Source organism: Lottia gigantea (assembly GCF_000327385.1).
Source record: "Lottia gigantea unplaced genomic scaffold LOTGIsca_73, whole genome shotgun sequence".
Classification (NCBI taxonomy): Eukaryota; Metazoa; Mollusca; class Gastropoda; family Lottiidae; genus Lottia; species Lottia gigantea.
In genome coordinates, this window is record NW_008710453.1 from 967,421 (window position 1) to 994,017 (window position 26,597).

General features: G+C 31.2%; 3 protein-coding genes across 3 annotated transcripts; all 3 read left to right on the forward strand.

Moving 5' to 3' along the window:
• Positions 1–868: 868 nt before the first annotated feature.
• Positions 869–10,095, forward strand: LOTGIDRAFT_168254 (hypothetical protein; the record flags this gene model as incomplete). The annotated part of the gene is made up of 12 exons (XM_009066130.1): positions 869–887; positions 1,250–1,350; positions 2,638–2,698; positions 3,007–3,094; positions 3,428–3,559; positions 7,164–7,349; positions 8,077–8,187; positions 8,420–8,490; positions 8,769–8,846; positions 9,136–9,264; positions 9,588–9,694; positions 9,928–10,095. The coding sequence occupies 12 exons, from the start codon at positions 869–871 to the stop codon at positions 10,093–10,095; spliced, it is 1,251 nt and encodes a 416-aa protein (XP_009064378.1).
• A 6,050-nt stretch (positions 10,096–16,145) lies between these two features.
• LOTGIDRAFT_236033 (hypothetical protein) lies at positions 16,146–18,815 on the forward strand. Its single transcript, XM_009066131.1, has 3 exons — positions 16,146–16,207; positions 16,631–16,786; positions 18,000–18,815. The coding sequence occupies exons 1-3, from the start codon at positions 16,167–16,169 to the stop codon at positions 18,712–18,714; spliced, it is 912 nt and encodes a 303-aa protein (XP_009064379.1). The 5' UTR covers positions 16,146–16,166; the 3' UTR covers positions 18,715–18,815.
• Positions 18,816–20,565: 1,750 nt separating this feature from the next.
• On the forward strand, positions 20,566–25,020 carry LOTGIDRAFT_168256 (hypothetical protein; the record flags this gene model as incomplete). The annotated part of the gene is made up of 3 exons (XM_009066132.1): positions 20,566–20,895; positions 23,777–23,852; positions 24,458–25,020. 3 exons carry the CDS (start codon positions 20,566–20,568, stop codon positions 25,018–25,020), a joined length of 969 nt encoding a protein of 322 aa, XP_009064380.1.
• Positions 25,021–26,597: the final 1,577 nt, after the last annotated feature.

The following is a 26,597-nucleotide window of genomic DNA, read 5'->3' on the forward strand; positions in this document are numbered from 1 at the left end:
TAATAGTAAGGATTTATAGGGGTAAGAGGGTTAATAGTTAGGATTTATAGGGGTAAGAGGGTTAATAGTTAGGATTTATAGGGGTAAGAGGGTTAATAGTTGGGATTTTTAAAAGAGGGTTAATAGTTAGGATTTATAGGGGTAAGAGGGTTAATATTAAGGATTTATAGGGGAAGGGGTTAATAGTAAGGATTTATAGGGTGAAGGAGAGTAATAATTGATCAAGGATCCTGATAGAAAAAGGTTGAAAAGCCCTGTACTATTTGCACTAATTATCATTCTATAACTTATACTAATATAAATATTCCCATTGTAATATGATAATTCTTTTCCTGGTATTCTTTGAAATTTACTTTGGAAAGGAAAATTCTGATTCTCATGTATCTACAGTTTAATTTGAATATATTTTTATTCTCATGTATCTAGAGTTTAATTTAAATATATTTTAATTCTCATGTATCTAGAGTTTAATTTAAATATATTTTAATTCTCATGTATCTAACGTTTAATTTAAATATATTTTAATTCTCATGTATCTATAGTTTAATTTAAATATATTTTAATTCTCATGTATCTAATGTTTAATTTAAATATATTTTAATTCTCATGTATCTAGAGTTTAATTTAAATATATTTTAATTCTCATGTATCTATAGTTTAATTTAAATATATTTTGATTCTCATGTATCTAATGTTTAATGTAAATATATTTTAAACTGACAGTTCTAAACTAGGGAAAACATAGTTTATGCATGACTAACTAAATAGAACATGAATTGCTTCTATCATAATATGTAGCATATTGTCTATGCTTATCTATGATCAAAATGTTATATAATTAGTCCAAGTATTGTCTGCTTTCATGATAATGGCTCAATTCTGTTCAGGTGTTTTGACAAACTGATGAAAATTCAGATTCAAATTGAAATGCGCCTCTACAATTCTTGACTTTGGTTGAAATATCAATATTATTGACTTGTGAACACAATAAAGAATACATTTTCCATATTCCAATTTCGATGAAATGTGGTAGCATTTATGACCAATTGTTACCATTTCATGTTTTTGGTCAAAATGTGCAGTATTTGTCACATGAACACATCACAGAATAGATTTTCCATCCTATTTTGGGATGAAATGTGGTAGATTAAGTATATTTTACAAAGAATAGTATTAGTGGCACATGATACTGAACTTTTAGAAAACAGCACATTTGATTATATTGATTTAAGATCTGTTTTGTTTGCAGAATTAGCTAAAGAAACAGAAGGTGGTGCCTTTAGAAGTGGTGCCATAACTCCTGATGGTTTAATAGATGAAGATTTTGAAAAAGAATTAGGAACCACTCCAGTATGTATTTAAAAGATTGTAAAAGTTTTATAAATTTGATAAGTGTATATGGGATTTGATTTGACCATTCCAATTTTTAGTCTGCCATAAATTTGTGGTCTGTGTTATTCCATTAAACTAACCACTGTGCAAATGCCTTTAGATATTATTAGTAACTTTTGGGACGATGATGTTTTACTTATCTTATAAGGACGAGGACGATTAAATATTATGTTTTAATAGATATTATAGGTAACCCTTAACCTTAGCTATTTAAAGTTGACAAGAGCTTGTGTTAGAAGTTAAGAAAACTCAATGTACATGTTTTGTAATTAAGTATCAGATACGGCCTTTGGACTTTCCAATTTTATTCAATAGGAAAGAACTGTATCCTGGATTTTGATATTTTAAAGGGACAGATGCGCCATTTTATTTTCCCATTCGTACTCAATTCTCTGAAATGGAAATTATTGTGCTAAGTCAATCAGAGCTCACTGGCACAATTTGAGCCTTCAAATCCATGTGTGTCTAGAATTATCTGTGGTTTAATGTTAAAATGACAGCTCGTCAATTTCAGATACTCTAATTACCAACCCCCCCCCCCCCCCCCCCCCTCCCCCTCCCAAAAGCTTAACAGACTGCTTTATCTGGTTTTGTTAACAATTGTATCCCTTTAAATTTATTCCCTACCATAGCTAAAAAAATCAATTCAAGTTGTGAAAACATTAATCAATATTTCCTTAAAAGGTCATGCATGTCAAATGTTTGAAGCATTGACCTTTTTAAATATCAGAGACCTAGTTTCATTTAGAGGTATAATAGTTTTATTCTCCTATACAAACTAAACTTCAGTGTACCTGAGTTTTAGAATATTATGTGCTATTTAGTGAAATAGAGTGAACAGTGAAATAGAATGGCTTTATTGAAGGTAAAAGTAGATTATATAAAAAATAATATACTGGTAATCTGAATATTTGCTTTAGAAGCCTGTAGAGCTCAATTTTAGCTATCCTTTGTACTCTTCAGAATGACAACTGGACCTTTGGTTCATCTGCAATTAATGAAAATGAACTTGAGGGCAGTTTAAATTATTATTTAAATTTTTCCCTTACAGATAATGTTCTTGATATGACATATTGGCACCCTTAACTGTTGCCACTGTAAATCTGAAAAGGGACACAGACAGTGGAAATTGAGCTCTCGGTTGGTAAAACAAATATTAAGACATCTTCTTTCAGGGTTGTATAGTCATTAATAGTCTTATTATTTGTAATTATTCTTAATGAATTGTCTATTAATGTATTACAGGATGAAGAAACTGTAAGTGAGTTCTATGATGTAGAAAGATATGGAATTATTGAGGTTGCAGGTAAGTGCTATGGAATTTGCAAGACAGGCTGTATTTTTGGTCAGCATAATGATTTGTTTTCTCAAGAGCAATATTTTCAGTAAAGGGATGCTGCAATCTATTTTTTATTGGGATTACTTGCTTTTATATCTCATTGTTGCATGAAATTCTAAAAATTGCTAATGGTTAAATTAAACTTTAGCAAAGTGGAAAGTAGTTTAGAATTCGTCTCACAAATACATAACAGCTTCTTTCATTCTAATAAGAGCTATGCCACTGGATATAATAATATTCAGCATGTAGTATATTTACTATATTTATTTGTCTAGGTGATGATTTATTTGGTAGAAAAGTTATAGTATTTTCATCATGTAAATTACCGTCCAATAAAAACTTTGATCATCAGAGATTGTTAGAGTGAGTACCAAATATTGAAATTATACAAAGTATGATTGTAACAGCTCTCTTTGTGTAATATTGCTGAGATTGTACTTGCAAAATAGAGCTCATATCATGCTGCTGATGTGTGTTTTGGACAAACAATTCTCATCAGCAAAGCTAATTAGACTTTGGCATATAAGCAAGGAAACTCACTGAACATCAGCAATAAGTTATTAAGGAGAGTATTCTACTATGCGAAGATCCTAGATTCATATTTTATTGAAATTGAATTTGAGACTAATTTGTATTAAACAATGGGCTTATTGTCAGGATAACGAAATAATATTTTCTATTGTTTCCTATTTTCAGATATATTAAACACACTCTAGATAAATATGTTGAAGAAGATTATGTTCTAGTTTATTTTCATTATGGTTTACGGAGTAGTAATAAACCAAAGTTATCTTGGTTAATACAAGCTTATAAAGCTTTTGATAGAAAGTAAGTTATCTTGGTTAATTCAAGCTTATAAAGCTTTTGATAGAAAGTAAGTTATCTTGGTTATTACAAACTTGTACAACTTTTGATAGAAAATAAGTTATCCTGGTTAATACAAGCTTATAAAGCTTTTGATAGAAAGTAAGTTATCTTGGTTAATACAAACTTGTACAGCTTTTGATAGAAAGTAAGTTATTTTGGTTAATACAAACTTGTAAAGCTTTTGATAGAAAATAAGTAATCTTGGTTAATACAAACTTGTACAAGCTTTTGATAGAAAATAAGTTATCTTGGTTAATTCAAGCTTATAAAGCTTTTGATAGAAAGTAAGTTATTTTGGTTAATACAAACTTGTACAACTTTTGATAGAAAATAAGTTATCTTGGTAATACAAGCTTATAAAGTTTTTGATAGAAAATAAGTTATCTTGGTTAATACAAGCTTATAAAGCTTTTGATAGAAAATAAGTTATCTTGGTTAATACAAGCTTATAAAGCTTTTGATAGAAAATAAGTTATCTTGGTTAATACAAGCTTATAAAGCTTTTGATAGAAAATAAGTTATCTTAGTTAATACAAGCTTATAAAGCTTTTGATAGAAAGTAAGTTATCTTAGTTAATACAAGCTTATAAAGCTTTTGATAGAAAATAAGTTATCTTAGTTAATACAAGCTTATAAAGCTTTTGATAGAAAATAAGTTATCTTATAAAGCTTTTGATAGAAAGTAAGTTATCTTAGTTAATACAAGCTTATAAAGCTTTTGATAGAAAATAAGTTATCTTAGTTAATACAAGCTTATAAAGCTTTTGATAGAAAGTAAGTTATCTCAGTTAATACAAGCTTATAAAGCTTTTGATAGAAAGTAAGTTATCTTAGTTAATACAAGCTTATAAAGCTTTTGATAGAAAATAAGTTATTTTGGTTAATACAAACTTGTACAGCTTTTGATAGAAAATAAGTTATCTTGGTTAATATAAACTTATAAAGCTTTTGATATAAAATAAGTTATCTTGGTTAATATAAACTTATAAAGTTTTTGATAGAAAATAAGTTATCTTGGTTAATACAAGCTAATAAAGTTTTTGATAGAAAATAAGTTATCTTGGTTAATACAAGCTTATAAAGCTTTTGATAGAAAGTAAGTTATCTTAGTTAATACAAGCTTATAAAGCTTTTGATAGAAAGTAAGTTATCTTAGTTAATACAAGCTTATAAAGCTTTTGATAGAAAGTAAGTTATCTTAGTTAATACAAGCTTATAAAGCTTTTGATAGAAAATAAGTTATCTTAGTTAATACAAGCTTATAAAGCTTTTGATAGAAAGTAAGTTATCTCAGTTAATACAAGCTTATAAAGCTTTTGATAGAAAGTAAGTCATCTTGGTTAATACAAACTTGTACAGCTTTTGATAGAAAGTATGGTATCTTGGTTAATACAAGCTTATAAAGCTTTTGATAGAAAGTATGGTATCTTGGTCAATACATGCTTATAAAGCTTTTGATATAAAATAAGTTATCTTGGTTAATACAAGCTTATAAAGCTTTTGATAGAAAGTATGGTATCTTGGTTAATACATGCTTATAAAGCTTTTGATAGAAAATAAGTTATCTTGGTTAATACAAGCTTATAAAGCTTTTGATAGAAAATAAGTTATCTTGGTTAATACAAGCTTATAAAGCTTTTGATATAAAATAAGTTATCTTGGTTAATACAAACTTATAAAGCTTTTGATAGAAAGTAAGTTATCTTAGTTAATACAAGCTTATAAAGTTTTTGATAGAAAATAAGTTATCTTAGTTAATACAAGCTTATAAAGCTTTTGATAGAAAGTAAGTTATCTTAGTTAATACAAGCTTATTAAGCTTTTGATAGAAAATAAGTTATCTTGGTTAATACAAGCTTATAAAGCTTTTGATAGAAAGTAAGTTATCTTAGTTAATACAAGCTTATAAAGTTTTTGATAGAAAATAAGTTATCTTGGTTAATACAAGCTTATAAAGCTTTTGATAGAAAATAAGTTATCTTAGTTAATACAAGCTTATAAAGCTTTTGATAGAAAGTAAGTTATCTTAGTTAATACAAGCTTATAAAGCTTTTGATAGAAAATAAGTTATCTTGGTTAATACAAGCTTATAAAGCTTTTGATAGAAAGTAAGTTATCTTAGTTAATACAAGCTTATAAAGTTTTTGATAGAAAATAAGTTATCTTGGTTAATACAAGCTTATAAAGCTTTTGATATAAAATAAGTTATCTTATAAAGCTTTTGATAGAAAATAAGTTATCTTGGTTAATACAAGCTTATAAAGCTTTTGATAGAAAATAAGTTATCTTAGTTAATACAAACTTGTACAGCTTTTGATAGAAAATAAGTTATCTTGGTTAATACAAGCTAATAAAGTTTTTGATAGAAAATAAGTTATCTTGGTTAATACAAGCTTATAAAGCTTTTGATAGAAAGTAAGTTATCTTAGTTAATACAAACTTGTACAGCTTTTGATAGAAAGTAAGTTATCTTGGTTAATATAAACTTATAAAGCTTTTGATAGAAAATAAGTTATCTTGGTTAATACAAGCTTATAAAGCTTTTGATAGAAAGTAAGTTATTTTGGTTAATACAAACTTATACAGCTTTTGATAGAAAGTAAGTTATCTTGGTTAATATAAACTTATAAAGCTTTTGATATAAAATAAGTTATCTTGGTTAATACAAGCTTATAAAGCTTTTGATAGAAAATAAGTTATCTTGGTTAATACAAGCTTATAAAGCTTTTGATAGAAAATAAGTTATCTTGGTTAATACAAGCTTATAAAGCTTTTGATAGAAAGTAAGTTATCTTAGTTTATACAAGCTTATAAAGCTTTTGATAGAAAATAAGTTATCTTAGATTATACAAGCTTATAAAGCTTTTGATAGAAAGTAAGTTATCTTGGTTAATACAAGCTTATAAAGCTTTTGATAGAAAATAAGTTATCTTAGTTTATACAAGCTTATAAAGCTTTTGATAGAAAATATGATATCTTGGTTATTACAAGCTTAAAAAGCTTTTGATAGAAAATCTTGGTTATCTTAGTTTATACAAGCTTATAAAGCTTTTGATAGAAAGTAAGTTATCTTAGTTTATACAAGCTTATAAAGCTTTTGATAGAAAGTATGGTATCTTGGTTTATACAAGCTTATAAAGCTTTTGATTGAAAGTAAGTTATCTGAGTTAATACAAGCTTATAAAGCTTTTGATAGAAAATAAGTTATCTGAGTTAATACAAGCTTATAAAGCTTTTGATAGAAAATAAGTTATCTTGGTTCATTCAAGCTTAAAAAGCTTTTGATAGAAAATAAGTTATCTTGGTTAATACAAGCTTATAAAGCTTTTGATAGAAAATAAGTTATCTTGGTTAATTCAAGCTTATAAAGCTTTTGATAGAAAATAAGTTATCTTGGTTAATTCAAGCTTATAAAGCTTTTGATAGAAAGTATGGTATCTTGGTTAATACAAGCTTATAAAACTTTTGATAGAAAATCTTGGTTATCTTGGTTAAAAAGAAAGTTGTCATGGTTACAAAGTTTTTGACAAAAAGTCAGTTATATAAAAATTGCTCTTGTTTTCAGATATAAGAAGAATTTAAAGGCTTTGTATCTAGTGCATCCTACAAATTTTATCAAGATATTGTGGAATATATTTAAACCTATATTAAGTGCTAAATTTGGAAAGAAAGTTATGTATGTCGATTATTTAGTGGAGTTAAAAAATCATCTACATTTTGATCAGCTTACAGTTCCTTTACCTGTATTAGAGTAAGTATTGTATTATTATATGTTCTGTACATTCAGGATCAATGTGGATATCCAATCAACAAGAGAACAGAGTTCAAAATGCTTTCCACTTGTTCTGAAAAAATAGTAGGTGAAGTCAAATTCAAAATGGCAAAGAAATAGATTGGAAAATTTTAGATTTGACTATTTGCTTTCGTATCATTCGTTTGATTCCAGAATTGGAACAGACGGAACCTGTTCAGAACACTTCAATCGAGCGCAAACCTTGTCACACTGAAAGATTTGCTAAACATAAAAGTGTACTATACTTATAGTAGCTAGACCATAAGAAATTAAAGTATATTCTTAGCAAATGTACCTTTGCATGGTTGTGATAGTCTGATTATGTTCATATTATTTCTCCCTGTGAAGACTCGCTGTGTAAAACTGTGATTGCTAAAGGGAGAGAATACAGAAATTAAATTTTTGTCCTTTTTCTTCAGCATTCAATCTCTTGGACATTCTTTGTGCTGTGGTTTTGGACATGTTCAAAGATTCACAGCAATCATGGTGATGATTATCTGCCAATGTCTATGAAATGCCAATTTACACAAAATGTTGGAGAGGAACAGCCATCTCATTCTGTGTGTGCTTTCCAACATTTTTTCCTTATTGTCAAATTTGGCAAAAGAATCTGATTATAAATATAAATGGAGCTAAAATTTAACATATCTTTGACTGAAATTGATTTATTTTTTCTATTTTATAGGTTTGACGCTAAAAGAGTAAATGCATTAAAACCTCAATACCCCTACCAGTCAACTACTTTAGAGAAAGCTGGACCTTTAAAAACACAGCAATTTGGTGTTACTTTAGAATAGTAAGTTTATCTTGTGAATAACTTGGTTTTCTTTTCAATTAATACCAAATGAATATTTTTAGTCATATTATTATTTTCCTGTCTACTTATGGCAACCAATATTTCGAAATGAAACAGCTCAATTCTAAACTATGGACAATTTAGGATGAAAGTTGCCTTTATGCCTTGATACGGAAAATGAAAACCAGAAACAGCAGTAGAGTTATTCAATTTTGTTGATCATTTATTCCAGCATTAAAGAAAATTCTGGTAGGATTATACCTATTGTAGTTGAACAAACAGTGGAGTTTCTAAAAGAAAATGGTAGGTTTTTCTACTCTTGTGTGGCATTTAGTAAATCTTTCACATTTGACAGTTGTGGGATCTTTTACAGGGGCAATCTGTAGCAAAACTGGCTGCAGTTAATTGTTTTATTCAAATGATGGTTGTTTTCCATATGAGGCTCTTCAAGGACAAAATACCAAGGTCGTATATTTTGATGGAGCTAAAAGAAATCTTGCTAGGGTGACAAGGGTTGTATGTGTCTAAATTAGAACTGTACACCATTATTTGAATACAACAAACCTTGATTATAATTACAGCTTTAGAAGTAGATGGTATATTCCGTAGATCAGCTCGTGCTGTGACTTTAAAACAAGTACAACGTGATTTTAATGAAGGTAGAGTAACATTAATTAATTGTATGTATTAATGACTTCAAGACACGTATCGTATTTGTGTGAGACCATCTTGAGACCATCTTACCATGCATTTGTCAACATAAAAAGAGTGCTGCGAAATTGACCTCATTGAGCACTGCTCTGATGGTGATATATCAGAAATAAACAGATATATTTCAAAGTGTGAAACTCTGAATAACAAAATGATGATTCAATCTCTGTTTAATTTTATATATCACTCTACAATTGATGTATTGAGCAGTGAAAATATTTTATTATTGTATTTTAGGTAAAGAAGTAGATTTCAATGAAATTGGAGATGTACATGTTCCAGCTGTTTTATTAAAGACATTCCTCAGAGAACTTCAGGATCCTATATTAACATATGATTTACATGAACCAATTACTAGATTACATTGTAAGTTTTAAGGAGATATGGTTTTCTTTGCTCTTTGCTGATAGAGCTTAGTTTCTAGCTACTCATTTTTCAGACTTTAATTCAGACTAAAATGTCCAATTCTCCCACAATTTAAATGCTTTTGCATTTGGAATCTCAAACTCTCAGTTGTGCCCCCGGTTCCTGCACCCCACTTTCTTGATAGAGGCACACTGCCAGTATGGGGAGTTCTAACATTTAGTTGATAAACTTCGAAATATTATATTGCAATACCTTATACTTAAACACATTGTGAATTTGTGAGAAACAATGATAAGTAAATTTGTATGTTTTTCTATTGATAGTATTAGATAGTAATAAACAGTTAGTAGAAGTACAGAGACTATTACGAGAAGAAATGCCTGAAGATAACTATATTGTACTGAAATATATCATGCAGTTCTTAACACAAGTAAGTTTTGTTTGGTACAATCACTATGATTATAACTTATACTTAACAATATCTTTTCAAAACCCTCTAAATCAAATGTTAAATGAGAGATTTGTTTCAGCTTCGAAAAAAGGGGAATTTCGAATGAATTTTGTCTTCCAGAGTTCACAAATAAATGAGTTTTTTGTTAATATTGGGAATTTTTTTTTGTGATCTGACAGCTTCTATAAGAAATAATGTATTTTGTATTACAGGTGACAGAGAAACAAGCTATAAATAAAATGACACCCATGAATTTAGCCATTGTGTTTGGTCCTAATTTAGTCTGGCCTAAAGGTCAATCTAATCTCTTATCTCTATCCCATGTTAACATGTTTGCGTTGATTCTTATAGATAAATTTGATCAGGTTTTTATTAGATGATAAATTTAAAGGGTTTTATACTATAGAGCTGAATAATAGAGGAAAAATTTGATATACTTTGAGGTCAACTCAATTTACCTAGGTGAAGGAGGTCAACTCACTGATGTTATACACCTCAAGTTACTTTGTCTAAGGAGTTCAACTCACTTTGTCTTAGAAGATCAACTCACTTTAACAACAGTTACAGGGTCAACTCACTTTTGCTCTAGAGAATACCTCACGTTTTCTACAGTGGTCACTTAAGATACAGAGGTCAACCCATTTTAGTTACAGAGGTCAACTCACTTTTGTTCGAGAGTTCACTTCAATTACAGAGGTCAACTCACAATTCTCTCTAAAGACATCACATATTTTACATACAGAATTCACATTACTTTTGCAGCACCGTTCCACTCCATTTTCTTACAGAGGTCAACTCACTTTTAGAGTTCCGCTCACTTTATGTTTGACCTGATTGACCTGACCTCTCTAGAACTAAACAAGAAATCTTTTGGGTGATTTATAGGAAAAACTGACCTGAAGAGAAATTTTTTAGCGTGCCTAATCAAGGATATTAAAGTATATTGTTAACATTTTTATCTTCTATAATTCAGCTCTAAATACATGAAATATTTTATATAAGTTATATAAAGAAATATTAAATATAATTGTAATATAACTTTTGTTTATAATCTCTTTAGAATTTTTAAATCCTTTTTCAACTCTAATTTATTTAATATAATTTAATTGATTGTAATTAAAGTTGGATGCCCTCAATTTCTTTAGTGTTGCATACACAGATGATGTAGCAAACTTTGCTCTGGAAAACAGGGTTTTTCAGTAATATTGTGGATCTAAATAAAAGTTAATGATTTAATTTATACAACTATATTGCAATTTAAAACTCAAGGAATCTGATTAGTTGAGTTTGTCAATGTGATAAGATAATCCAATCAGATTTCTTTTGGAGAACAGCTTAGTCTCCGCCCACTTAGATACAGTTTTCAATCACCACAAACAACCACATAGAAGGTGGACTTGTAATACCATTTTGTCAGATGCACATGAGTCATTCAAAATTTAATGTCATTTATGACACACGCTTAGTTGTTTGTGGGTAAAACATGGCGGCTGATTTTAAGAGGACTGGTCAATATTCAGCTGTCAATCATTCTCGTGGATCTATGAATTATTTTTAAAGTTATCAATTTTGATAGTCATAACTTTATTTATTGTAAAAAATAACCTTAAAATGTTATGTAATATGTTATAATAACAGTATTTATCTGAAAGAGTTATTATAGTATTTGATCAATGGATATGTCAATGATAATTCTATAACTCTAATTCTAATTGATAAATTTCATTAATAAAAACTGTAGTATTGCCTACCGAAAAACAGTTTAAAAGGAAAATAATTATATTATATTCTGAATATTTTCATCACTTACACCATTTTTATATTGATAAGAAATGTACTTGTATGAATAGGGGGTCTACTTATATATAAGTCTTTCAGCCCATTCTTGTTTTGCTTTTAAACAATTGTATATTGAATTCTTTTCCTATAAGGAATAATTGCAAAATTAATATGTTTGTTAAACAATTAGACAATAACCCGTTAATTGGTATTTTTGAGTGCCATTTTAGAATTTTTTTGTGTTTCAATTTGTTTTGTATATTATGTAGTCTCACACTAACCATCCAGAAGAAGCCTTATTGTGACATAAAAAATACATATCAATGTATATGAATGTAAAATTTAGTGTAAGGTTTTAATGTGGTGTCATGATTGTTTCTGATTTAGTAAGACTATTACCTAAGATTTGTCTAAATTGAATGTAGCATATGACCTCTATTTGTTTTGCTACTGGTGGAGTTGTGTCATACTCGGATATATTTGTATGACCCAGAAAATACATAATCTATTTGCTTTGAAATACCAGCCTTTTAAAAAATTAAAAGTGTTGTATTTTTTCTGGGCCACTCTATATATCTTTGATAAGGGGCTTTCAGATTATTTTTGGACATTTTTATTCTGATTATGAAAATGCTATGCTATGGTTAATGCTATATGATGTGATAAATTTAAGAACTGTGTCTATAATTTGTGAGAGTGATACTAACCAAACTTCAAACATTCATATTCATATTTCACACTTAATTAAGAATTAAACGTTGGTCTCAATAGCATTTTTGTTGTGTAAACACAATTGATCATGTGAAAAACTGAATAAATTTCACTGTTTTATATAATCTGCTTTGACTGCTTCATAGGGTCACATGACAAACTACAGTTTATCGACAAATAAACGCCAGTTTGCGTAACTGGTTCATTGAAGGGAGTGATAGTAGAAATGTAAATATTCCTTATAATACCTTCAAGATGATAAAACCAATTTTACCCAAAATAACGCAAAAAATCATAATTATAGACATATGTGCAGATAATAGAGACACTTATAGCTTTGATTTAAATGATTCTGATATTCCCAGAAGATTATATTTTGATATCTTGGTATTTGTAACATTAACTGGTCAAGTTTTGATTGGACAGGAAAAAGGAATGATGTGAATGAAAGCTATGTTTCCATGTAAAACAGAAAAAGTATAAAGAAAACATTTTTTTTATATGGTATTTTTTTTTTTGAAACCAACAACTACTCACAATGTGATATGTTTATAGCTTGTAGATATACTATTACTTAGATTGAGAAATTGCTTTTCCTGTGTTTATGTTTCACTTTTTTTCATTTCAATAAATACAAATAATGTTTATTGGTCAAATGGTCAAATAAAATTGAGTTTTCTTTGTATATTGTACACCTATTGTATATTGTACACCTATTGTATATTTATGTTTTAGATTAATTGTATATTATTTGTGTATAATGATCTTAAAATAGTTGATTTTATAGACAACCTATGTTTACAACAAATAGTGTCTGCTTAAAAACATTAAGAATCTATATTAGATGAATACTGGTATGTATTGTGAATGAATTTTGAAGTGAAATTGGCCATAGGATTCTCACAAAACAAAGGAGAATTTGGCATCATCATAAGAAATATGAATTAAGCATGCTCACAAAAAAAATTGGAATTTAGCAAGCTCACAAACAATGAGAATTCTGGCACGCTCACAACAAATGAGAATTAGCTTGCTCACAAAAAATGAGAATTTTGGCATGCTTACAAAAATGAGAATTTTAACATGCTCACAAAAATGAGAATTAGCATACTCACAAAAAATGAGAATTTAGAGCATACTGGTCCTATTGTTATTCATTATCCATTATTCATTATCCTTTATTTAGTGCTTGTAGTTGGCCTACAGAAAATTCTTGTTCTACATTTGACCAGATTGTGAGACAAGCCTTGTTTGATGTAAACATGGTTAATTGATCCTGTTGACTATTACTTTACCTTTTGATAGATTTTTGGACAGCTAGCATGGTCAGAAATACAAGATCTTGTATAGGCTTTCATTGGTAACATTTTGTAATTCGACCATAGTAATTTTATCCTTTAGAAAGCCTCCTCTTAAGGGGATTGTAAAGAGGTTTTCTGAATTTTTTTTGTATATTATGGACACTGACAGTATCAATTTCGACCATTCCAATTTTCAATCAGACGTCCATGGTTCCTGAAATTCCATTAAAGCGTGTTTGATGATTTCACTAATGGTGATGGCCTTATGTGATATTTTGTGATAAGTGACGTTATCAAATTAGTCTGATTGAAAATTGGAATAGTGCTAATTGATCAGTGTCCCCGATACACATAAAAAATTCCCTCTAACAGGACTTACTTTTTCCCACTCATCTTGACAAGCTCTGTCAGTAATAACTATCAAAAGCCAGATAATCTGAAAAAGTTTGGGTCTAGGTTTAATATTTTATGTATATATTCTATATTTATGTATATTATTTTAGTAGAATGTACATTATGAACAAATTCATCATCGTTATGAGATAATAATTCTATCTTTTTTTCTACAACTTGAATCTCATATCTTATAGTTATTCATTAATAAAATAAAGCTACAGGTATCTCAGAAAAAAAATTTGGCATGTTAAAATAATGAGAATTTGGTATTCACTTACAAAAATGAGAATTTGGTATTCTCTTACAAAAATGAGAATTTGGTATTCTTACAAAAATGAGAATGTGTTTGCTTCTGCATCATTTTTCAGTAATAAAACCTGGTGTCTAGCAATTTAACAGAAACCAATCATGGAAGTAAAATTATTGTCACTTCCTGTTATTAACTTTCTTAAATGCAAACATTAAAAAAAATATGATGTCATCAGTCATAACTACCAGTGAGAATGTCATTAATGGTCTGAAGGGAAAGACATGAAATATTTTTGTTGAATTATAGATGAACCACACATTTCTGTTTAATTCTGAAAAGTGACAAGGACAGCTGAAATTTATCCACTTACTGAACTCTGAATTTGGAGTTGGGTAACTTTGACCTCTGAAAAAGATGAAAAAGCAACTGTATTCTTTAAAACTGAATTATATATATGAAATATTTGTGTAACTTAGTCTCTGGTTTAGTTTTTTTTATGTAGTAGCTCTGTAGTGGTTTGTCCCCCTTTCTATGGTGATTAAATGGCAGCTTTTCCTTTCCTTCTCCCTTTCCATTTGTTCCAATGTTATTTGATAGATTAGAACTGGGGGCTTTATAGAGTGATAGATATTGCTTGGTTAAGTTTTAAGTTAACATCATAATTTTTTTTTAAAAAGCTTTCAAAGAGGTTTATCAAATTGTATGTGTATAATGGACACTTATAGCTAATTTTTGCTTCATTGACTCTATCATAATCTGGTCAGGTTTCTGAAATTACAGGAACCACAGACATAATATAAGACAGAAAGTCAGAATGGTGGAAAAATAACTGTTCCTGATACACATACGAAGCCTAGAAAACCCCTTTTATATAGTATAATTCATCCTTTCATGACTTATAAAGCTAAGATTAAGCACCACAAAACTCTTAGACTGTATTGAAGGAAAATTGACGACCAACTTCCGTTGATATATTTTGCTGATGACTTCAGTTGAATTACACTTGTTCAGTTTAGAGTGATAGCCATACTTTCATAGTGAACTCTTTTGTTGAAATATTGATTTATCGTGCTTCAGATAGGCCAAAATCCTTTCTTTATTATTATAATGTTGAATTAAACTATCAGCCATCTTTACCCCTTATTTAGATTAAGAAACTTTGCAATCTTTAGCTAACAGCTGAACTTTTTCTTTTTTTGGATGTTGTGTGGAACCATTTCAAATAAAGAAATCTTTTAGATTGATATATAGAAGTATGTTATAATATAAAGTTATACAATATGATTTTAATTTGATAAGAAATTAAGGAGAATTTAGGTCAAGGGGCTTTTGTACCAGCTGGCTTCACCAAGATTTTTAGTTAGTTTAATCCAGTTGTTTGTTGTCAGCCGGATGGATCACTTTTATTGGAAATAAATATATTATTGTAATACAACCTGTTGTTACTATTGCTATTTTGCAAGCGGTTCTGGAATCAATGAGTCCAGAAAAGACGAGTTGTCTTTTAAACTTTCAAACGCGGATAATTCTGGACACACATGGATTTGAACACTATACTTCTTATCAGCTTAGCCAAAAATCCCCGTTTCTGAGACTAAGGTATGCCACTTTCATTATTCGCAACTGTGCATCATTGGTGTTAAAATATCTTTAGCTAAACCTCTTAATAATGCTCTTTCCAATATTATTTGTAAGAAAGATTGCAAAGGTAACAAAACAAAGCGGTTTTACATAAACTCTTGAAAAATGGCAATGGATTCCATTCATGTATTACCACCAAGCAATATTTAGACACTTTCTGAAGTATAACTGGAATGCCAATGTCGAGCAAATCGCCTGAAAACCGTTACCCACTCTTAACATGGTTATGAAAAATGGTTATTTCAATAGGATTGTCGGTAACTACACAAGATTAGTATTAGAAAGGGATTATTTAATGGATTAACGGATTACGGAATGACTATAGGGCTGGGTTAATCCATTCTCCGTGTGATTGACCAGTCGACAAGACATTATGGATATTGAGGCTCAAATACGTGATATCATATCTGAGAGGTAGGAAGCGACAAATAACTTATAACATTATAATATGTTTTGAAATTTGATGTCTATTTTATTAACTGACTAATTATTTTTTCTGTAAAATATCTCTACTACTTTGATATAACCTGAAGTTTATCGTTTGATTCATATGCTGCTATATTTTATCTTATGGTTGAGTCAAGCCCACACCATATTCAATGAGAGATGTTTAGCTGCAGTGGCTATAGCTAAATGTTTTTCTGTCTCCAACTTTCGTCAGCTGTCTACATCTTTTTATATTCACAGTCTATTGTCTGTTTATTGTCCCATCCTATCAGGGCACTTTGAAACGATTGTTTTCTAGATAAGAAACTTCTCCGAGAGTCATAAAATCAAGAAGCAAGGTTACCCATTGCTTCAAAGACTTCTCATAATCAACCCATGTTTCAACTTCAGAGAACCTTATCTATACGAAGTCCTTCACGAAAATCGAGATGTTCGGACGTGGAGAGGACCGTTATTAGAAGATAAATTATGGAAACCACAAGATGATACAGTTAGTCTTGATACACCTAGATCATCACGATTACCCAAAAATATCACAGATCACGGGTAAGAATACAAAGAAGGCAAAACCTTGTAGGGTAGATGGGGTATAGGTGCGAGAAGGAAAGGCCCTGACACCACAAAATGTATCAAATCAATATTCTGATATGAACATTGAGGCTCTGAACTCGTTTAGGTCAACGGAACTTTTTTTGCAATCTTTTTTTCATATGTACCAAAGAGTTAAGATTTCATTTCAACAACAAAGATTGAGCCAAATTTCTTACGGAAATTGCGTTGATTTTAAACATAACAGTACAAAAGCTTCACAACTCCTTACACCCTAAGGCAATCTACGACAAAAACAGCTTTAGAAAATTTGATTCAGAGTGATCATTTTGAGAGACAACAAAAGAATGTAAAATCAACATTCACATGGTCAGTGGGGATCACTTGATCCAAGATAAAAGTGACATCACTGTATTGATCACATCTGATCAATACTGTCTGAAAAATAACAAATCTCAGAACTAGTTTGTATCAAAACATGACCTGTGGCACCACTTCCCGTTTGGTACAGGCCTTTAACCATTCAAAGTACATGTACATTAAAAATAATATTGACTTTATAAAGATTTTATCTCACCGGGGGTTATTTCAGCGTTTTAATATCGATCACTGCTTACTAATATGAATATGCCTGAAGGAAATAGAAGCATTTTCTCACGGAGGAATAGTAAGTTTTGCAAATCAACAATCTTTCAATAGAAATCCTTTAAGAAAACGTTATGTAGCTTTTCTGTTTTTTCTATTAAACAGTTTTACCATATCAGCTGGCATGAAAACACTTTTTATGAAAATGATTTTGAAACTGTGGTTAGATTGTACTGTCCGTAAGAGCGATAAACCAAGATTTCGTACGCAGCAACGAACTAATTCGTTCCTTTCAAAAAATCATAAAACCCATTGTACTCAACGAGTTACCCAAATTGATAGTACCATTACCATAATCAAGGACACCTTACAATCAAGTGGGATAAAAAAAAATTAAAGATCTGACACACTGGTTTGGTCAAAAACATCTCATTTTGCCAATTTTGGACATTAATTTACAGATAAGAGTGACCAGTAGCATGTCGAATCATGAGAGAGAAGTCTTGTTAGTTTTCAAAGCTATTCCACCTTAAATGGTTTGCCTGCTAGGTAAATTGTCCATATCCTATTTCCAGTTTTATTAACCACTTGCCCAATGTAATCGATGACTTCTGATGTATTTCAGATCAATATACACAATAGATAAGACGTCACTGAATCTTCTAGATGACGAGATGAAAAGAAAGCGCAAAAACCCAAAACGATTCCTGCCATCAAATATGGAACAGAAAAAGGAAAGAGAATACATTCAGAAGTATATGAAGAGTGTTCCTTCACCATATAATATATCCGAGAAAATCATGCATCATTTCTATCAAGCTCCGAAAGTTCCCTTTTTAGGATATGGAATGCCTCGCCCAGAAACAAAAGCCGAATCCGTAATGAACTGTAGAGTAGCAGCAAAGCCTCCTGGTATTGTAGTTGTATCTAATCATAAGTCATTACGCGGAGTTCGATTTTGTCAAAACCATCAAGGTACCAACGGGGAATATTGCGATATACTTGGTCCTGGATCGTGCTCAGCATGTATTGAAGAAACCAACAGATTCATTGCCGAAGAGATTCAACATCACCTCTATCCAAGGATTGACCTCAGCCAAAACTGTCTGGTTCTTCCCAAATTGTCAAAAACTATGCGCCAAGGACATATGAAACAGGTCAGAAAGCATAGACTATCAGAACTATGCATCGCTGATGAAGTTTTGGATGAAATGCCGAAAAGAGAACAGAAACCACTGTCACAGAGTGTCTTACATACTACTACATCTCAAAATCCTTTACTACCCTTCATTGATAGAAATGACAGTCCGAATACCTCAAGATCTATCAAGACACAGTGATATTTTAGAAAGAGATGCTGATGACTCTTATTGATAATATTATGGGCCAAAATCGATGACATTACCCTCTTGTATCTTATGTAAAAGCACTTCTTACTGTTAGATTATTCCTTTCAAAACCAGTTTATAATATTCACCATACATGTATATCGATTTATGCTTAGGGTGTCAGCACTTGGGCTAATTACATTCGGAGAAACGGCTATTACAGCACGGTATTCCAATCGCTTAGGGAAAATTTAAATGGTGTATTGTAGTTTTACGGAATTTTTAATCCGCTGTTATAATATCGAAAGACAATTCCAAGGAATCACCATGATTGTGTTTAATCCAAGTGCTGACATCCTTAGCGTTAATCGGAATACACGTATGGTGAATACTATGGTGACACCAACTTCTGAACAGGCAACAACATCATCGGGGTCTTGGGTTAATTATAGCTGTATCTCTTAATATAGATGATGACACCAACTTCTGAACAGGCAACAACATCATCGGGGTCTTGGGTTAATTATAGCTGTATCTCTTAATATAGATGATGACACCAACTTCTGAACAGGCAACAACATCATCGGGCTCTTGGGTTAATTATAGCTGTATCTCTTAATATAGATGATGACACCAACTTCTGAACAGGCAACAACATCATCGGGGTCTTGGGTTAATTATAGTTGTATCTCTTAATATAGATAATGACACCAACTTCTGAACAGGCAACATCATCATCGGGGTCTTGGGTTAATTATAGTTGTATCTCTTGATGTTGATGATGACACCAACTTCTGAACAGGCAACAACATCATCGGGGTCTTGGGTTAATTATAGTTGTATCTCTTAATATAGATGGTGACACAAACTTCTGAACAGGCAACAACATCATCAGGGTCTTGGGTTAACTATAGCTCTTTCATTTAATATCATCTGGTGACATAAACTTCTGAACAGGCACCAACATCAACAGCAGGGTCTTGGGTTAATTATAGCTGTATCTCTTAATATCAGCTGGTGACACAAAAGTCAAGACTGAGCAGGCAACAATGTATCAAAGAACAATAACTAGTCACAGTTGTCTTTCGGGGCATCGACTGATGACAGATATGTCAAGACAGCAACGTTAACAGTTTCTCTGAGCTTAGATTTATTACAGAACTGTAACTCCAACAGAGTCAATCTTTGGCTGGAGCACCAGATGTGAAGGTGTAATGGCATTTTATAAATCTTTGAAATAATTTGATAAATTTTTTATTTTCCGAGGTTAGGTACTAAACTGGTGTTTCTGAACCTCCTCAAAGAAAATGAAAATTGAAAACCACTTATCTCATAATTAATTGTATACAAATAGATCTTAAAGGGATACAATCAATAGGCCCATAAACATCAAAATCCGATACCTGTATCACTTTTCAGAATGCAGTGCATATTTTAAAAAAAGCATCGTCGATGTTAAGTCTGTTAATGGCAGTTCCACACGCACATATTCAAAGCATAAAAAAACCAATGACGTTATTGGTCTTTAAAATGGCAGTGTATTACAACGAAATACCCCTGGGATATATCGTTTTCGGGCTTTTGAAATCATTCTTGAAGTTATTTAGAGTGGTTACATTTCCGGAAACATTTTTTTAGGATAAATATTTCTATGAGTAAAAACGGAATTCAATTTATTTATTTGAGAAAGTGTTACTTGGAAGTTATTATTGTAATACATCGATCGAAATTCAAAGACATAGATCAAGTGCTATTAAGTAACATAGACAACTCAGACTTTGTTCAATTAACCATTGTCTTTCATTTGATTTTTTTACTGAGTCGTTGCAATAATTATCGTCTACACAAGACTGACCAACCACCATGGAAGGTGGATCTGCTTTAATAGGTTTTCTTTTTGCCCTTACGTCGTATTACCCTTGCTCTGGCCAGGGAATCTTAGCGACAAAATTTTTAAAAACATCCGTCATTGTTGAATATGAATCTGTACGAATTGAACCGATGTTTACAGATCCTGTTATACATAATCAGGAATGTTCTCAACTGTGTACCAGAGATTACGGATGCCGTAAATATATGGTCGCTACGGATATTACTACGCACGACAAATTGTGTTACAGATACTCCGATGGTGAAAATTGTGTTGCGTCATCGTCTGAGCTTTCAAACAAAGAAAGTGTTTGTTACAGAAAGGTAAGTCAATTTTGATTCTATTCGAATAGACGAGGTAGAGGTGCTCATATTGAATGTTTTGTGCAATTCAAGCTGCCATGAATGTGAAAATGACATTCGTGTTTTCGAACTAATTACAGTGTAACTTAAGTAATTTAATAATCCATGCCCTTAAAATGCGTATTCTTATGATCTGGATCGCTTTATGGCAAAAATAATTTTGAGTTATTGCCCTTGGTCAAACTGAACATTAACAAGCCTTGAAGATACGTCACAACTTGGCATGGAGGATTCTCTGCCATTAATTTTATATGTCCAATATCAAATTCCTCTATTGATATCTGAACAGTTTACTCATTGGCAGCGTCTGATATTTCAGCTCTAATCAATTCCATACGAGAAATTTTATAATAATGAACTTTTCTGGACAAATACATGTATTACAAATCTCTTTCTTGCATCTTGACTGATTTTTTTGGTCAGGCATAAATTGATCTGATTGTAACTCTTGATGTTAACCTATATAGTAGTGGCGAGTGTCACGCTTACTCTTTTCGAAACACCTGATGGCATTTCTCTTTGCGAATTTATAGAGCCCGGTATTAAGACTGGTGGATAACCTTGCCACTCAATTAACATATCGTTTTAGGGGTTCAGCAAGTTCCGAGATTTGCTCGCCATCCGAGGGGTTCGAGATTCAACCAGGTCAATGATGGAGATTGTACCTTGTACCTACGATTATGTTAACCGATTTATGTCTGCCAATGTCAACAACATTGAACTACAGGATATGCACGTTTAATGAATTTTAAAAAAATTCTTAGAAAATCTTAAGTCATTGTACGCTACATGACAATGCCTATCTACAGTAGCCAAATCAGAAGCAAGAAACGAGGACTTAAGATTCCATTTCAATTCTCACACTTGTCTTCTGGAGAATATCGAAATTTAATTTTTCAGTTATTATTAGAGTAGGGTCAGAAAACTAGGCCCTGTTTTATGGGGATTTTCCACACCCATGCGAAGATGCGAATTTTCTTATAATATTTAGGCTACCTTGAATCCATCAAACCCAGATGCATGAGCATCAACGCTACATTCGTTTTGTATCACGCGACCCTGTGATATATGTTCATTGAATGCACATAGTCTTTGATGGCCGGCGGGCGAAAATTTAGATTTTTTTAATGAAACTAAAAATGATGGAACCGCAGACTTGACATAAATGATGTAGGGGGGATAATGATGGTCTTGTGGATTCGAGGTAAATAGATCGGTCTAAAATCTCGGAATCTTCGGAAAAATCTCCATAAAAATGGCCAACTTTTTCTGGCCCTACTTCTGTCGACAAGTGTCAAAATAGCTATCAGAGGCAGGAAGAGATGTTTCCGATTAATTAGAATTAAGAACTAAAATCGACCTATTGATGCACCCATTATTATAATTCCGTTTCTTTTTTATTTACATTTTCATCGACAATGGGACAATGAAGACATTGGAATTGAGACACTGGAATGTGATATATTCAGCACTAATTAATAAATCATGCACAGTTACACTTTAACTCACAATACATAACTTACAGTACGATGAACTTATTACCCTTTTCAACAATTCTTTTTCATCAGATTTGACTAATTTTGTTATAATGTTATTAACATTATTATAGTGTCGTTTGTTTATATTTCATCATTAAGGATTTCGTCTTTGTTGGTAATTCTTTTAAAAATAATTCAAGAAACTTAATTAAATCAATTTTTTTTTATTTTATAGGCCCTAGTTACCTACAATATATAAAGCAGTCTGTAATTTCAATGGCTTTATATGCCACATTACCAGACTCAAATAGTTTTTTACGTCGTATACATCATGACAGTGGGTTCTTTATATTTGACGTAGTCTACTTTGTCTATTAAATCTGAATCTGATTAAGTTTCTGTTTTATATAAGTAGATTAAAATATCTAGTAGTTGTTATCTCCCTTAAGAGAGCTCGGGAGCGTCTTTACGCAAAACTTCACTGTCCCTCGTTGAAGATATATTTCCTATTTGCACCTATACACAATATTAGCGACAACGTTAAGTACACTATTATTTTGTCATACATCATTAATTCTGCCGAACGAGCACGTTATAAGCGTATATTATATTTATGATAATCGGTGTTATTGTTTCTATGAAACTAAAAGAGTAGTTTTCTTTTTAATATCCAGCTATTGTTTTTTCAATTCGTCATAATACGGTTCCAATTATTTGATTTGAAAGATTTGTGCTATTGATAAAAAGTCTTCAAATACATAATATATTTTTTCAACACTGCTCTATATTATTCCAATTCTGGTGATACAAACATCCAGACTGAGCAGCAACAACATCAACAGGGTCTTGGACTATAATTATAGCTGTATCTCTTAATATCAGATGGTGACACAAACGTACAGACTGAGCAGGCAACAACATCAACAGGGCCTTGGACTAACTTTAGCTGTATCTCTTAATATCAGATGGTGACACAAACTTCTGTACATCAACAGGGTCTTGGGTTATTAAATATGGCTGTATCTCTTAATATCAGATGGTGACACAAGAGCATCTAACATGTGAGATCTCGCATTTAATTTACATTTATGTAAGAAATCTCCCAAACAATGTAGGAGAAACTCAACAAATAATTACGCTCCCGCTTTACGGCTCATAGGTCAAATACTTGACAATAAGCCTGTTTTTAATCATTTTAACATGGACGGCCATTCATCAGACGATCTTATCCTAATCCCCATTAATTTCCAGAAGATGAAACTAAGTAATTCCCAAATCATCGCACACTTTATGATTTACCTACTGATCCAGTGCATGGTGGGTTTATCTCACGAGTGGTATGTTTTTGATATTTTATATTCTAGTTAAAACAGTCTAATGGTACTCATTGTGTCAGTCCAGTTGGCTATTATGGTACAAATTGTGAATACATTATAAAAGGTTTGTAATCATTTTCTATGTAATTTTTCTACGTTACATTCACGCCAGCATTTTTCTTCTACACGAAACTATTGCATATTTCTACCATGTTCAACTGTAGCAGGTAAACCTCGTTTTAGGCCTGAGGAACAGTGGAGGAGACGGGAGAGGGGAGGCTTTGATTTTAAGAAGATCTAATAAGAGAATAGGAAAGAGGGGTAGGAGGCGACGAGACAGGTATATACAAAGAATGGAAGAGTGGAATGGAATTGAGTTCTACCTGATCTACGGTTGATTCTATTGAGGCTAACTTGATTCATTGTTCGTCCTATTGATGGTCTATTAAAAGTCCTGATTTGTCTGATCCATTACTCGTACTATTGAGTTATACCTGATATATGGTTCGTTCTACTGATGTAAACCCGATCTCTATAGATCTATGGTTCGTTCGATTGAGGCTTACCTGACTTATTGCTCGTTCTATTGATACTTACCTAATTTGTGCTAGCTCTATTGAAGGCTTACCTATGGTTCGTTCTATTGAGTCCTACCACTTTCTTTGATTTTAAGAAGATCTAATAAGAGAATAATTCACATATACATGTATTTTCTTTACATGTTTTCAGATTGTTATCATGGACAGTACATAAACTTTAAAAGTACATCACTATCGTATGTTAAACCGGCTAACAAGATATTTGAGGTTCTGTGTGATTTTAATAATGGTATGACTAATATTCAAATTCGACGTTCGGATTCGGTGGAAGTCAACTTTAATCGTACCTGGAATGACTATGTGAACGGATTTGGTAACACCCATTCTGAATATTGGTTAGGATTACAGAATATATTCGACTTGACCAATAATGTTCCCAGCTTTAATTTGGACATCACACTCAACCATTCTTGTAGTATTTTATATCCAAATTTTAAGTTAATGTATTCTACCAGTGATTTCGTCTTTTCTGCCTCAGCCCCACCGAGCGATGGTTGTTTTATTGGTGACATAGATTTTAGAGGCGCACAATTTGTAACGTACGACCGACCATCGACTCCAAGAAGCTGTGCGCTACCACAAGTTGGTGGTTGGTGGTACACACCATGGCCCTGTACAATGAATTTAAATAGCCCAAGAGATACGTTAAACGATGTGCACATCTCGTTTGTAATGATGCGGTTATATCCTTAGCCTTAGTTATTGATAATATTTTATCTCAGTTTGAAGACGTTTAAATTCAACTCATGTTGTTCATTATAAGATATGATGCACTCAGACATTTTGTGTTTTCAATAGTAATGATTGAATGTTTGTTATCACCCAAGGATGAACCCTATATAAAATCAAAAGAATTGACACATATTTATCGTGATTTGTTCTTGAAAACTCGTTAAATTTTTAGCTCTTAAACACTCTAGAAGGCGCAATTCTTGACAGATTTTGATGAAACTTTGTTTGAGTGTTTGTAATCACCCTAGGATAAACCCTATTGAAAATTAAAAAAATCGAAAAATATCAAGTATGAATTATTTTCCTAATTGTCCTTAAAAATGCATTCAATCTTTAGCTCGTAAACACTCTAAAAAGCACAATTCTTGACGAAACTTATTGTGAGTGTTTGTTATCACCCAGTATGAACCCTATTGAAATTCAGAAAAATCGAAAAATAAGTAGAATGAGTTATTGCCCTTGTTCTTGAAAACGCGTTTAAATTTAGCTTATTAACACTCTAGAAGGCGCAATTCTTGACAGATTTTGATGAAACTTTGTTTGAGTGTTTGTAATCACCCTAGGATAAACCCTATTGAAAATTAAAAAAATCGAAAAATATCAAGTATGAATTATTTTCCTAATTGTCCTTAAAAATGCATTCAATCTTTAGCTCGTAAACACTCTAAAAAGCACAATTCTTGACGAAACTTATTGTGAGTGTTTGTTATCACCCAGTATGAACCCTATTGAAATTCAGAAAAATCGAAAAATAAGTAGAATGAGTTATTGCCCTTGTTCTTGAAAACGCGTTTAAATTTAGCTTATTAACACTCTAGAAGGCGCAATTCTTGTCAAATTTTGACGAAACTTGGTGTGAGTCTCTGTAATCATCCAAGCATGAACTCTATTGAAATTCAGAAAAATCGAAAAATATTTAGTATTCAATTTTTAGCTCGTAAACACTAAAAGGCACATGTCTTGCCAAATTTGGACACAACTTGGTAATACTATTCAGTATGGCCTCAAAAAGTTCAAAAGAAGTGTAAGGTTGATATATCATACTCGTAATTGTTACTGTACTACCAAATATTTTTATTCAAAATCATAGCTGCCGGTGGGCGCATATTACTGACAAGATATATTTTTATTACATTTTATTTTTAATATAATTTAAAGTAAGTCTGAAGTGGCTAGCTAAATAAAAAAATACAAGCTAATGAAAAAACTGATCGAAAGTCTGGTCTAATTTTAATTAGAGATCTGGGAAGGTTGAAGACGTAAAATTTAAATCACTTGATAACTATGGTCTCCACTTAAGTTGTATTATTCTCTCTATTATTTATTTCAAGTGGACAAGTAAACAGCTGTTAATTTTAAAACATACAGAGACTCGATTTATTGCTCTGTTTGAGTGTTGGTTCACATTTGTTAGTATGCATGACTAATCAATTGTTTAAAGTTTGACGAAATATGATATGTCGTGTATGTTTTTGGACAATTTGATAAATAAAATGTTAGAGATATCGTCGAATTTGGCACCATTCAAAGACTTTGAT

What these genes read in the sequence shown, in the direction of transcription:
- LOTGIDRAFT_236033 (XM_009066131.1), top strand. Translation starts at nt 16,167, where the DNA reads ATGGATATTGAGGCTCAAATACGTGATATCATATCTGAGAG. An exon ending in CGTGATATCATATCTGAGAG is followed by an intron (nt 16,208 to 16,630) that starts GTAGGAAGCGAC and finishes TTTCAACTTCAG; the next exon opens with AGAACCTTATCTATACGAAG. An exon ending in AAAAATATCACAGATCACGG is followed by an intron (nt 16,787 to 17,999) that starts GTAAGAATACAA and finishes GATGTATTTCAG; the next exon opens with ATCAATATACACAATAGATA.